The sequence below is a fragment of the Protomyctophum parallelum genome (assembly GCF_964188405.1).
Source record: "Protomyctophum parallelum genome assembly, chromosome: 2".
In the NCBI taxonomy this organism is placed as follows: Eukaryota; Metazoa; Chordata; class Actinopteri; order Myctophiformes; family Myctophidae; genus Protomyctophum; species Protomyctophum parallelum.
In genome coordinates, this window is record NC_139699.1 from 48172827 (window position 1) to 48187372 (window position 14546).

General features: G+C 43.5%; 1 protein-coding gene across 1 annotated transcript in view; it reads right to left on the reverse strand.

The window, feature by feature from the left end:
* The window catches only part of prmt3 (protein arginine methyltransferase 3), a 97973-nt gene that overhangs the window by 39493 nt on the left and 43934 nt on the right, over positions 1-14546 (reverse strand). Inside the window, exons 12-13 of the mRNA XM_083760222.1 lie at positions 5376-5563; positions 1446-1532 (exon numbers count right to left, since the gene is read on the reverse strand). Coding sequence (XP_083616348.1) covers positions 1446-1532; positions 5376-5563 — 275 coding nt within the window. The remainder of the gene's footprint in view (positions 1-1445; positions 1533-5375; positions 5564-14546) is intronic.

A 14546-nucleotide genomic window follows, 5' to 3' on the forward strand; every position in this document is an offset into this window, starting at 1 on the left:
AATAACGCCCTTTATAAAAAAAACATGAAAAATCACATCACTAACCGATGTGGTCCCATCATCTGTTCTGGAGTGGACTTTTAACATGACCTGCTCAGGTATTACGCCCCCTCCCCCCCCCTCCCCCCCCTCCCAAGATATAGAAACTGGAGATTTTCAATTACAGGGGGGTGGAGGTGGGGGGGGTTGACGGTGTGCTGGACAAAAACAAAAAATGAAAAAGGATGTTTACCAATCCCATTAAAGTCCACAGGCCCTACCCAGAGAGACACCGCAGATAATAACCCCTCTATTGATTATCCATTAAACCAATATGGCGAGATAGTACAGGGGCTTGGCACCACGACGCGAAAACACGATGGGGTTTTCAGTACGAGACAGGTCACTTCTCACAGCCCAGCTAAGGCCTAGGGGCTCTGGGGCAGGTCACCACGAGTGGTATCATGTGAAATGGCCGTGGCGGCCTGTGGCTCAGGAGGTCCAACGATCCGTGGGTCGGCGGTTCGAATCCTGGCTCCTCCTCCTGTCCACACGTGGAAGTGTCCTTGGGCAAGACACTGAACCCCACATTGCCTCCAATGAGTCGGCCCGGTGCCTCGCATGGTAGCTTCGCCACCATCGGTGCGTGAATGGGGGAAGTGAGGACACTGGCGTTGACTGCAGTGTTGTTTTTGGCAGCAGAATTTGATTTTAGTTTTAGTCATAGTCTCTTGAAGAGTCTTCATTTAGTTTTAGTCACATTTTAGTCACCTGGAATGTTTTAGTGTTAGTCTAGGTTTAGTCGACTAGATATCATAAGATTTTAGTCGACTAAATCTACAGTTGATTTAGTCGAACAAAATATATTTTGGTGGGCCTTGATGCCGTTGTAATGACTGTTTTTTTCACTTGCTGAAAATAGCCGATCTACAAGCTCACAACGCGTCCCAGCATCCCGAGCATGTAGATCTGCTATTTTCAGCATACAACTAATTGTAACATGACTTATACTGGATCTCTTAATGTCCACTAGTCCCTTCCTGGACAACAGGGAGCTTCGCCTATCCCAACTGTACCAGAGCGGGTTCGTGGTTCTTCTTGGTTCCGGGCAGACCCGTGCTACCCTCTACTCACAAGTAACAGAGATGGGTTCTCATCATCGGACACGATGGATAACCATAAGCAAAGTTAAGTGGGCGGCTGTGGCTCAGGAGGTAGAGCAGGTCGTCCAATGATCCCTGGGTCGGTGGTTCGAATCCCGGCTCCTCCTGTCGAAGTGTCCTTGGGCAAGACACTGAACCCTACATTGCCTCCAATGAGTTGGTCGGTGTGAGCTTGCCACCATCGGTGTGTGAATGTGGGAAGTGAGGACGCTGGCGTCAACTGTTCGCCGCTTCACCTCCCAATGTATGAATGAATGAACCATTGTAAAGCGTAAAAAAGAATTGTGTGTGTGCGTTACCTACCGTACACATTGTGCCGTCTGTAATCTTCAGGCAGAAATCTGATACAAACTCCAGCTCTGACAGACACACACTGTTGCAATCGATCGTCTGTTGAGAATAGACAAAATACTGTATAAATACAGATGCATACAGCACATACAAATGTCACACCCGTGTGAAATGAGGGGCGCTCTTATCATCATAAGTCATCTCATTCCGGCCAATCACAATTTGCGTCCTCACTTTTGTGAGGATGCCGTGGTCAATGGCATTCAATGTTAGTGTTTGCACAATGTTTGTGTTTAAACAATACACAATCCATCAAAGCTGGACATAGGAGGGGCTAGCGGCACTACAATAAAAAAAAGTGTTGTATTATACAACAGGTCGTTTCGAGGAAGCAATCTGATTGGTTGAAACAGCCTTCTAGCCGTGGTTCAAACGAGCACCACTCCAGTCCACACCTAATCAAAACAAAGAATTCAGCTGCTCTGTTCTCCCAGAGCGCAGCAAACTCGGTTGCTAGGCTAGCTAGTTTCTTGGGACATTTGTGGTCGTAGTGACTACATCTGTCATTAAAAAAAAGAAATTTTCAGCGATTTTCTTAGTTTTAAGGGTAACTGTTGTATAATTGCAATATTACACTTGAGGGGGTGGTTTAACGTCATTAATGCACTTGGAGGCAGCATGGAGGCGTGCTGCAGGAACGTGTAATATTGCTTAATTCACCAATAGTGCAACGAAAACTAAATGAAAACTAACAAATAACAACTAGACAAAAATGTTAGGAAGGGACTAGTGGACAAGAGATCCAGTGTACTAATAATAATAACTTTATTTATATAGCACTTTTCTGGACTAAGTCACAAAGTGCTATACAACAAATTCACTAAAAAAAGCAGGAAAATTGAACACAATTAAATAGATGCAACATAGCAAATCAACAACTTACAGCCAGCTGGCCAACAGTAGAAAGCATATTTAAAGATGCAATATAAAAAATTACACTTGGTTGCATGCTGAAAATAGCCAATCTACAAGGTTGCTTGTAGCTCTGCTATTTGTAAAAGCAGTCATTATACGACGGCATGAAGGCCCGCCAAAATACATTTTAGTCGACTAAATCAACTGTAGATTTAGTCGACTAAAATCTTATGACATTTAGTCGACTAAAACTAGACTAACACTAAAACATTCCGGGTGACTAAAATGTGACAAAAAAAAAAGTGAAAACTATTCAAGAGACTGTCCTCTCCTCTGCCCTCATGGACCATTTAGTTTGAGCTGCCGTGTTGGAAACAAGTTAACTTTTTAAACGAGCTCACTGCTGGTAATGTCAAGAAGAGGACAACAGTGTGAAAGGAAAACTAATCATGCTGCCATTAGTGACGATTGGTCTTCAAACAGTCCAATACAAACGGTGCGATAAACCGCTGAACTGCCAGAATATATTGCTTTGTCACCGTCGTGGTAATAAAACGGCCATACCGTCAACACCACTATAAGACACACCACACTGTAGCTGATCTATACACTGAAGCGTGCTCTGTCTAATGTCTAAAAATTTGATTGAGGAGGAAAATATCAGCTAGGAGATCGGATTCTGATGGAAAGAGAGAATAATTCCATGTTTTCCTGATTGAAAAATGTGTGATCATCGTCGTGAAATTACAGCAAATAGTTTTGTAATGTCCATTCATCACTCTTAACCCTCTTGTGGAAGCAAAACATGACTTTTGTGTCTTACTATACTGTAGCTCATTTTCATTGCACCCTATATTCCCATACTGTATGAAAGGGATAATATCTGGGAGTTTAACTAAATTAATTAATTAAATTATATCCCAGTGGTGAATTATATCCCAACAATGACCACCTAGCCAGATATTATTATTACATGGCTACCTAACATAAATTAATTCATTGACCCAAAACACAACACAAGTTACACAACTGTTATACAGTGGAGCGGTCATTATCAACACATAACCCGTTTTATTCCCCATATGTGCGCATCCGTCCAGCACAGCTGCTACTGATTACAGAAATCCTCCCGTTTTTATTCCCATTCAAGATAACATCCAGACAGTGCATTACTCAGTTTCAACTTAATCATCATGCTAAAATATGTATCTGAAAACATTATAGGGTAGAAATAAGCCACATATCAGTAAACTGGTACAGCTGGCCGACCATCCGACTTGTAAACAAACACACTCCATGCGCAATGCGCGTAGCATAGCTACCGTCCCTAGCTACCGTCCCATCGCCTGAAGGGATGCGACGCTCTGATTGGTTCAGAAACTTGATAGCGGTGTTTCAACTTGAATGCGTCAAAATAAAATGTCCGTTTCACTACGCCTTTAATGCTGCTTTATATGCATACAAGTGAAACATTCCCACAGTGTGGTCTCCCATTCCTAGAGGAACGTAAAAAAAAAAGAAGGAAAAACTCATCTGCTTTACAAGAATTCACAATTCCACAAGAGGGCTCTCAATTTTACGGAATAGTGGCCAGCCTTAATGGGATGTTATTGGATCGCATCAGTGGCCGGGCTCGTAGATGAGAATCCATGTAATTTGGGGCATTCGGGGCTGTCTATTTGTCACTGGAGGGGAGAAACCATCGATAGAGGATTCAAATTCCATTATATCAGGCACTCCCCTCGTTCATCACGCACCACACAGGGATGAGCGCTGAGCGTGTTGCCAAGCCAGTGGCTACAGCAAATGTAGGCCGAATGGGAGTGGAAGAGACATTACTTTGGTCTGGTAGAAAAGGAAGAGAAATGGCCATAGTCGTGCCCTGGATTTTCAAAATGGTGCCCACGTTTTTCCAAAATGAAAAAAAGGGAACGCGGTAAAATACTTCTTCTCGAGAAAATAAATAAATAAATAAATACTTGGATAATGAGATTAGTGCAGTGGTTTCCCAAAGTGGGGTCCGGGGACCCCCAGGGGTCCTTCAGGGAGTTCCAGGGGGTCCCCCCAGCTATGATGGATAATTAGGAACTGTGAACAGTGATTTCACAATATAAATTGGTGTCTCAGAGGTAGAAATGCCAATAAATGGGGATCCGTAGACTAATGCATGTCAGACTGGGGGGTCCTTGAAATTAAACGGGTTGGGAATAACTGCTGTAAAAATCTTCTCTTATGGGGATCTGCGGGCTAATTAGTGTCAATGTGGGGGTCCTTGGCACGAATAAATCTGGGAACAACTGGAATAGTGGATTACGTGGCCGGTTAAGACTGAGGTTAGGGTTAGAATTAGGATTAGGTTAAGTAATAGTCGGATAACGCAACCAGTGCAACGTCTCTCTGTGTTTCCTAATCGCAGCCAGTCGGCTCCAGCTGAGCCTCGACTGCATTCCAGTGAGGAGTAACATACTGGCGGTCATCGCTTGATTTTCATACGAATCCGTTGTTCAGACTTGAGACCCACAACTCTCTGTGTCTGTGTCCTATAGCAACCCTGGCCACCTCAAACACAATTTCATCTCGTTAGTAGTGTACACCAGTGTTGTTTTGGGCAGAACATTTTGATTCTTGTTTTTAGTCATAGTCTCTTCGATAGTTTTCATTTAGTTTCAGTCACATTTTTGTCACCTGGAATGTTTTAGTGTTTAGTCTAGTTTTAGACTAAAATGTATTTTGGGGACCGGCACACGGTAACTCTGTCATTTCTCAACCGGACACGGGGCGGCACGTCGGAACCGGCCCGGCCCCCTGGGCGCGTTCCTGGGGGTCTGGAACATTTTTCGTCTTAGTTTTAGTCGACTAAATCAACACTGATGTACACCACAATTGAAACTTAACTCAATAACAGCAACATGAGAAGACGTCCCCCAAAGGGAGGACAATGCTTGTTCAAAATTCAACAATGTTACTTCAAGGCTGAGGCTTCATGGTTAGGATTGTAGGTCGGGGCCAAAGCGTGTGTGAGATTACCTGTATGACTGCTGGCTGAGAGATGAGAGTGTCTGCGCTGATGACTGCCACGACGGCCTCTGGCAACACAGCTTTCTTCATACACGACATGTTGAAGCCATACACCTCGTCCCAGAATGCAATGCGGTCTCGGTGCTTCTGTTCATCTCCCACCGCTGCCAGGCTTATGTTACAAAGGTCTGGATATACTATAGGGATAGAAAAAGGAGAGACGTACTGCATTGTGATATGTATAATACTGTATTTATATAGGCTACTGTACAATATTTATATAGAGTTCTATAGATATTTCTAAAGATTTGTTTGTGAACACGTCTGTCTCAGCCATGTAAATGCAGACCTATTGGTGAAGTGATCAACTTAATCAAAATGTCAAAAAATATTTTTGTGGGTAGAATATTAATTGAATATTAATTTTACCAATACAAAATACATTTCTACCACTAGCTTTTAAAGAACTAGAGAGGTGCCTGTGTTGTGATGTCAGAACAGGCCAGATCCATATATGGAGATATAGGGGTGATCGGGTCCAGAGCACGGGCAGAGGCCTTTTGTGGCGGTTCTGGACAACCGGAGATGCAGAGTACCCGTTCCACCCATCTCTCTGTGTCCCTTTATTCATAGAGTTCTGTGTCAGGCATGCCCAAATATGGAGTGTTGGGATGTCAGAACAGGCCAGCTCCATATATGGAGCCTGGGCAGGGGCCATGCCCAGAGGCCTTTTGTGGCGGTACTGGACAACCGTGGGTCCGACCGACTCGACACTGGGCACTTTACTCCCTGTGGGGGTGTGGAACGTGTGTGTCGAATTTGACACACGTCGGTTGGGCGAACGGTCCTCGAGTTACGTGGATTACTGACGTATGTAGTACAGTCGTACAGAGACATTTATAGATAATATTTGCCGTTTACATTCAGCTTTACATTATACTATAATATAATATTATGTAAACTGATATATGCACACAAATGTAAGACCTTTTAAGACTTTAATACCTCTGAAAATGAAAACAATAAGTTAAGGCTAGTTAAGGATGAATATATGGAAAAGAAAATATATCTCAATATTGATCTCGATATCTCGATATCGATACGATATAATGGACATTTGTTATTTGATATATTTTATGTGTAGCAACAGTGCAGAAAGAAAAACTACTCCTATCTATGTTCACACTGTTAAAAATCAATACAAATATTGAGAAAAACAAAATGTGTAGCGACAGTTCAGATGGCGAGGGAGCCGATCTAGTTCTATAATCTGATACAAGTGTGTATGTTGTCTCAACAATGCACCATGCAGAGAAACAGGGGCGACTTTCATTTGGTACTGTCACAGTGTCAATACATTTATTATTAGCTGGCGCTACCTACCAAAACTGAATGTACTCTTTGGATTACAGTATATTTCATATGGCCTGTTTGAGGCACGTATCGGTTTTGGACATATGGATATCTACAAAGTACCACCTTTTAGCCTAAATGTCTGACTGTACCTCGTACTGTTTACATTTCTGACTAATAAAGAATTCAATCAATCAATCAATCAATGTATGAGTCATATATATATATGTTCGTATCGTTTATTTTTTATTGTGATATCATAGTGACGTGGTCCCCAGCTTTGACCCATTAGCCAATTTTAATATAGGATAGGATCATAAAAAGAATGTGCCCAAATACAAAGCACAAATACAACCTGACTAATTGGCTCTGAAATTACTTATAGATTAGATTCAGTCTCTTTCCAGCACTAGATTCATTAATATTCATTATAAAGACAGACTGCACTACCTATGACTGTCAAAATCAAAACATGAAACATGCTGTAAGCTATTATTTAATGTCAATTAATGTAATGGCCAATTAGAGGATGCCCTGGTTTCCTGAGGGAGTGGAGATCTGCATCAATTTCACGCACACCAAATAATGACTGTATCCATCACATCTTCTCGAACCACACCCCAACATCCGCTTTGCCCTACTTTTCCCACTGTGGACTTCATGGCGCCAACCGACTGAACCAGGGCACCGATACATCAGTCCAACAGACTGAACCAAGGCACCGATACATCGGTCCAACAGACTGAACCAAGGCACCGATACATCGGTCCAACAGACTGAACCAAGGCACCGATACATCGGTCCAACAGACTGAACCAAGGCACCGATACATCGGTCTAACAGACTGAACCAAGGCACCGATACATCGGTCCAACAGACTGAACCAAGGCACCGATACATCGGTCCAACAGACTGAACCAAGGGACCGATACATCGGTCCAACAGACTGAACCAAGGCACTGATACATCGGTCCAACAGACTGAACCAAGGCACCGATACATCGGTCCAACAGACTGAACCAAGGGACCGATACATCGGTCCAACAGACTGAACCAAGGCACCGATACATCGGTCCAACAGACTGAACCAAGGCACCGATACATCGGTCCAACAGACTGAACCAAGGGACCGATACATCGGTCCAACAGACTGAACCAAGGCACCGATACATCGGTCCAACAGACTGAACCAAGGCACTGATACATCGGTCTAACAGACTGAACCAAGGCACCGATACATCGGTCCAACAGACTGAACCAAGGCACCGATACATCGGTCCAACAGACTGAACCAAGGCACCGATACATCGGTCCAACAGACTGAACCAAGGCACTGATACATCGGTCTAACAGACTGAACCAAGGCACCGATACATCGGTCCAACAGACTGAACCAAGGCACCGATACATCGGTCCAACAGACTGAACCAAGGCACCGATACATCGGTCCAACAGACTGAACCAAGGCACCGATACATCGGTCCAACAGACTGAACCAAGGCACCGATACATCGGTCCAACAGACTGAACCAAGGCACCGATACATCGGTCCAACAGACTGAACCAAGGCACCGATACATCGGTCCAACAGACTGAACCAAGGCACCGATACATCGGTCCAACAGACTGAACCAAGGCACCGATACATCGGTCCAACAGACTGAACCAAGGCACCGATACATCGGTCCAACAGACTGAACCAAGGGACCGATACATCGGTCCAACAGACTGAACCAAGGCACCGATACATCGGTCCAACCAACCATTTGCTGATTCAAAAGACAGCAGAGGAATGTTCTGAAGATGACAGATGTGACGTCCCTTCTCATATTGAAAGTTCAAGTTGTGCATTTTGACACTACGCCAGAGGTTTTCAGCCATTTTACACTGGAGCCCAGATTCTGCTCTGTCGATATTCAGGACATAAGGACATTATTTGCCAACCTGTAGGGACAATTCTTCCTCAACAATCCACTATCCAATACTTGCCTGTCTACCTTTATTTCTATGGCTTACTCAAGCTCAAAAGCACAAAGATGTAGCACATACATTATTACTTTGAATGCACAAGAGCTTTGGAGGTAATATCTAAAACAAAAAAAATATCATATTATACCCAAGTCTATTGAATAAACATTACACATGAATTACAGTGAGCATTAAGCGCGAGTCTTAATGTGTTCACTGCATATTTTCAAATCTGAACGGATGTGGATAATCTGCCTTGTGATTAAATCTGATTTTTAAAAGTGCTTGAAGACACCCAGTGTGGAGGAACATTAGTCATACAACGTAACATCCTGGCCCCTGGGCTTAGGCAGAGCATACTTGATGGACTACAATAAAGCAAAAAATACAATAATGAATTGGCGGTGGGCATTAATATATAGATTATATAGACGGGACATTTCTCAGTGCCTGAGGTTATCGGACTGAGGGCTGGTGTATCAGTGTGAGAGCAAGCTACTTAGATGAGGGCTTATGCAGCATTTGTCATAGCCAAGGGCTATGACAAATGCCTGTACAGTTATCAACATATCCATACATAGCCAGCCATATTTATTCACACGACAATGAGAATGTTGTGTTTCATCAATGCAGCAAACCGCGGCGGCCATGTTTGACACGCTGAATTATTTTCACACTAAAGTTGCTCACATCCACAGTCCATCACACGCTGTGCTGAGTGGTCAGCTGCTAACCGTATCAGCCCCCAGGGGTGAGTGAGCACTGTTATCGCAGTTAGTGTGTTGTCACATCCTTTGGCACCGTTGATGGGAAGGCCGACTCTCATAGAAGACTTGATCTTTTTTGGACTATCCGAGAGTACCATTTTGACCTGAGATCAGATTCTAAAAAATTTCTTCTAAATCCTGACAGTTTTCTGAAAAAGCTATGTTTCCATGTCAGTCGTTCTTCGATTTTTCAAAAATAGCAGACCTACAAGCTCGTAGCGCGCCACTCGGTGGCGCGCTATGAGCTTGTAGATCTGCTATTTTTCAATAGCTAAAGCATAAGGTAATGCTAACACCAAAAGGGGTTCCCTTTCATTGTATGAACCCACAGTCCTTACTGGAGGCTACCCCCACCTCTTCCCTGGTGATTTCAAAAAGCATAAACAACGACACAACACCACATCACACACTGAAGCTTACACAAACAAGCTAAACAGTCTGATATTAACAGGAAATTAATCGAACATAATTATCACACAATACACGGAGGAGGCTGCAATAATTAGCAACTAATAATAATAGAAAGAGTATGAACAGAAGATTGCTGCTTGCAACATGATTGCCGCCTAATTTACAGCTACAAAAACGAAATAGTTTAATAGTTTAATACTTTTACAAAGCATCTAGTCTACACACGGGGCCTCATTCACGAAGCTTGTTTATTTACTGTATAGCATATACATTATACACGCTGGTTTTCCCACGTTCAGATTCAATCTTTTTTTCGTCCTTGAATTTCGACGGATGTCTGCTTAAACTCACGTCTGCTCAGAGCCAGCCTTACATGGGACCAAAGCACTAGAATGCAAAATCAATGACACTAGTGGCAAACCTCAAATAAAACATGTACCAACATTAACCAACACATATTATTGCTTGGATGCATGCATATTATAGACATGATGCAAATTCAAATTTTATTTATTTTCAGTGGACAAATTTGTCAGACCCCTGTTTGCCGTTTCTGCAGTTTCGCCTATTGGGCTTTCATGTGAACTCCAATGACAACAATGAGGAAGACCTGTGATCCGCACATATCGGGGCTCTACACAATCAATTTCTACTTCAAGAAATTACACACCCCTTTACACGCGTTATTCACACACTATTTTTCACAGCTTAGTGAGTGAGGCTCATCGACATTTTACTACCAACCACCATGGGGCATTTTCGACAACCTAAAACAAAGACCTTTGAAAAGACTTCAGTGCTAACCTCGACAGCATTGCACTTTAGTGTGAATGGATGGAAACAGATAGGGCCCGCCGCCCTAGGTCTGCATGTGAAACGAGCAACAACAACTAGAAAAATGGTTGCTAGTTGCATGAGAAAGATGGGGTGGAATTAGTTTGTATGACAGATGGTACAACTGTCCATGTTTGCAGTACCCCCTATGGGCATATGTGAAAGCGGTTTTGGAAGGGTGCTCAAGGTCCATCAAGATGTTTTTAAGAACTAGCACTAAACATTTTCGTCCCAGTCTGTTATTTGTGAAGTAGCATCAAAAGGAGCCCCTCAAACCAGTGATCTGTTTCCTAAACAATTAGCACAATACGAAAAATGTGGATGTTTTGGTATTAGTGTTTTTCTGTTTGTTAACTATTTTTTTCCCAAGTCCGTATATATACGTACCCCAACGTATACTCCGTCTATATAATGGTTGATGCCTATACGGACGCCTTTAACATTTAACAAATATATTCACAGTGAAAGGAGGATTTTCAAACCGCCATAAGTCGGATTCTTGGATCGCTGTCCTTGGTGGATTTTCTGCCATCCACATTTCGGATTAAATGTGTGCCTTTGTACCGCGACGCTGGCGCCATGTATGGGTTCATGCTAACAGCTAGTGGTAGAGATAGAGTTAATTCGCTTTTTCAGGAAGTATTTGTCACGTTTATAAATGTATATTTTGGTGTTAAATCTATTATCTAACATTGTTGTTGTGTGCCGAATTTGAAAAAGAAAAGTGAGTCTACACTACAGTACTTAAATACACTGTGGGGCCAATACATCTCTGATTGTTACCTTTAATAAGGGCCTTTCTCGGCCCCACCCCTCTCCAATTGTTTATATTGAGTTTAGTTTCCAAGATGGCCGCAGCACCAGGAGGGGGTGGGGGAGCCCAGTAAGGGCATACAGTATGTTGACTCCGCCCCACCCCCTCCTGGTGCTGGAAACTAAACACAATATAAACAGTGGGAGAGGGGTGTTACAAATCAGCTGCTTGTCACCTGGTAGCACGAGTCAGATTATGAAACACCTGGTAATTATTATACCGACGTGGCTTCTACTTATAATTGCCCTATTCTTCGTGAAGATCAGTAGTGGTACCTAAAGCTAAACTTCATTAACATCAAAATGTTTCAGTAAGTTCATTAGACCCATCAGGCGTCTGATAATAAACAATATAAAAGCACCAAGCATGCACTAAAACACGCACCATAGGTTGGATGCTTGGACACTGCAGACAGACCGCAAGGGGAAATGAGAAATTATGGAATGCAATAAAATATATAGCATATATACATTCCTGTTTAGTCGTTAGCATTTTCAGTCTTAGGCCTGGGTGGGTATGGATGGAGAATATATCTGACATGGTTCTACATTCTGAAACAAACCACGTGGATGTTGATGCTTTTCATTTGTACAACCAAGCTATTCATTGTGTAGAAAAGCCTGAGTGACTGATAGGCACCCGTGATCCATGCATCAAGTCGTGTTCAGCCAACAACTGAACTGGTCACTCTCGGTCCATTCAGTCAGCTCAGACAGACGTTAACAAATGAGGTGCACTTGAACATGGAAAAGGACTGATCACCACTAATGTTTAAAAAGCAGGTCCCACTCTAACATCAAGCCCTGTGTTTTGCTCGCATTCATTTATGTGAAAATATTCTGAGATTCTGTTTCACCATTCAATGAGTGAACCATGCTCCTCACAGAGCACAGGATCTCTGATAAAGATCGACAACATTTAGAATTAGATCATTGCTCAATTTGCTCTACACGTAAATCGAAGGTTCTATGAAATTTCAACGTGTTTTTAAGTCGTGAGCTCATGTCATCACAGGGTGGAGAGTCAGATCCCGACTTGTTTTATGTCTGTTGGCAACATTTCCTGTCAGTCCACACACCTTACTGGCCAAAAAGTGAGGGATTATCTAAAAATATGTCTTCCACTGGCATGTTTCAATTTATTCTCCATGTGCCCATGAGTGCAAGTTTGTTCGCACACGCACACGCACACACACACACACACACGCGCACACACACACTTCGATTCAACAGCCCGTAACGTGTGTGGATGGATGATGGCAGCTTTGTGATGTGGGATCTCATGGCCTTTCATTATTGGCAGAAGCTTTCCTGTGACCCTGCGAGTGTCACCGCAGTAGTTGATGACGCACGCTGCACGCGCACACACACACACACACACACACACACACACACACACACACACACACACACAAACAGCAATGCAAAAACATGTGCACACACACACACACAGTGGATATGTCAATTAATATTCTCCCGGTTACTGATGCAAGTGAGTAATTATTAACGCCAGGGAAAGAGAGAAGGGAAGTATAGAAGAAGGAGGCGAGAGATGCTGATTGGGCAGAAACGGGACACGGGGCTGTTGTGTTTGGATGGAGAGAGCAGACACAGACAGAGAGATGAACTGGTGTTATACTGTAGATAGAGAGAGGGATGGAAAAAAGGAGAGAGAGAGGGGGGGGAGGGGGGCATGGGTCTCCCCAGATTCATGGCTTTGACATCTGCGTCCTTCTCGACTCGCTGCCCACAGTCCGTTTGTCATCCCCCCAACCCCCCCCCCCCCCCCCCTCCACCTCCTTACTCACTCTCTCCCTTTTGCTCATTGGCTGGCTGTGGAAGAGAGAGAGAGAGAGAGAGAGAGAGAGAGAGAGAGAGAGAGAGAGAGAGAGAGAGAGAGAGAGAGAGAGAGAGAGAGAGAGAGAGAGAGAGAGAGAGAGAGAGAGATAGAGAGACAGGCATAGAGAGAAGGGGGTGTGTGTGTGTGGTGGAGGACAGATCCCTTCTCCCTGGGCGCTGTGTTGTGCCAGGAGAGCGGGACACATTTAAGGATGAAGGGAGAGGTTAATGTAGTGGGGAGAACGAGCAGGAGCCGCTGTGACGCTCTCTAATGTAGCTTAAACACACATGCGGCCTTAATGCTGTCGGGACACGTGCTTAGAACCAAAGCTTAAACTAGATTCACAAGTCGGTCTCTAAATGCCTTGCTCAACTAGGGACTGGTGGCAATCAAAACAGCTTTTTGGTGCTAAAAACTGTGTGGAAAGTCTGGAAACTGTTGAGAGAGCTTTGTGAAATAAGTGCGTGGCTAAGTGGGGGGCGCCTGCTGGCCTAGCGGTACAGGCGCATAATGCCACATATAGGCTCTGGCCTGACAGCGCGTTGTGTGTTCGAGTCCCGTTCGTGACAACCTTTGCTGCGTGTCTCTCCCTTTCTCCCTCCTTCCTGTCCATCTTCACTGTGACTATCTATAAAAGGCACAAAAGCAAAAAAAATAATTCTTTAAAAGTGAATGGCAAAGTGAGTTTAACGTTGTTTAATGCAACTTTTCTGTTTGGATGTATGGGGCTGTCAAGGCCAGAAAGTAGTTTTTTTGACACTCAGTAGGCGTTCCCGCATAACTTCCGGGTATGATGATGATGTCACGTGCATTGTGATATGTTTTGCGATATGTGATATGTAGGTGTTGTTAGCTGACTGTCCTCAGAAGTTAACGGTAAGCGAGCTCTAATTGTATGGCAAGCGAGGCCAAATGTAAACAAACACCAGTGTTCTCTTGAATGGCTTCCATTTAGTTTTAGTCACAATTTAGTCAGCCGGAATGTTTTAGTGTTAGTCTAGTTTCAGTCGACTAAATATAAGATTTTAGTCAACTAAATCTACAGTTGATTTTAGTCGAACAAAATGTATTTTGGCGGGCCTTGATGCCGTTGTAATGACAGTTTTTTTCACTTGCTGAAAATAGCCGATCTACAAACCCACAATCACTGAGTAGGTTATAATAGGGAGTGGCCGGGTGAGGGAGGCGGTCCAT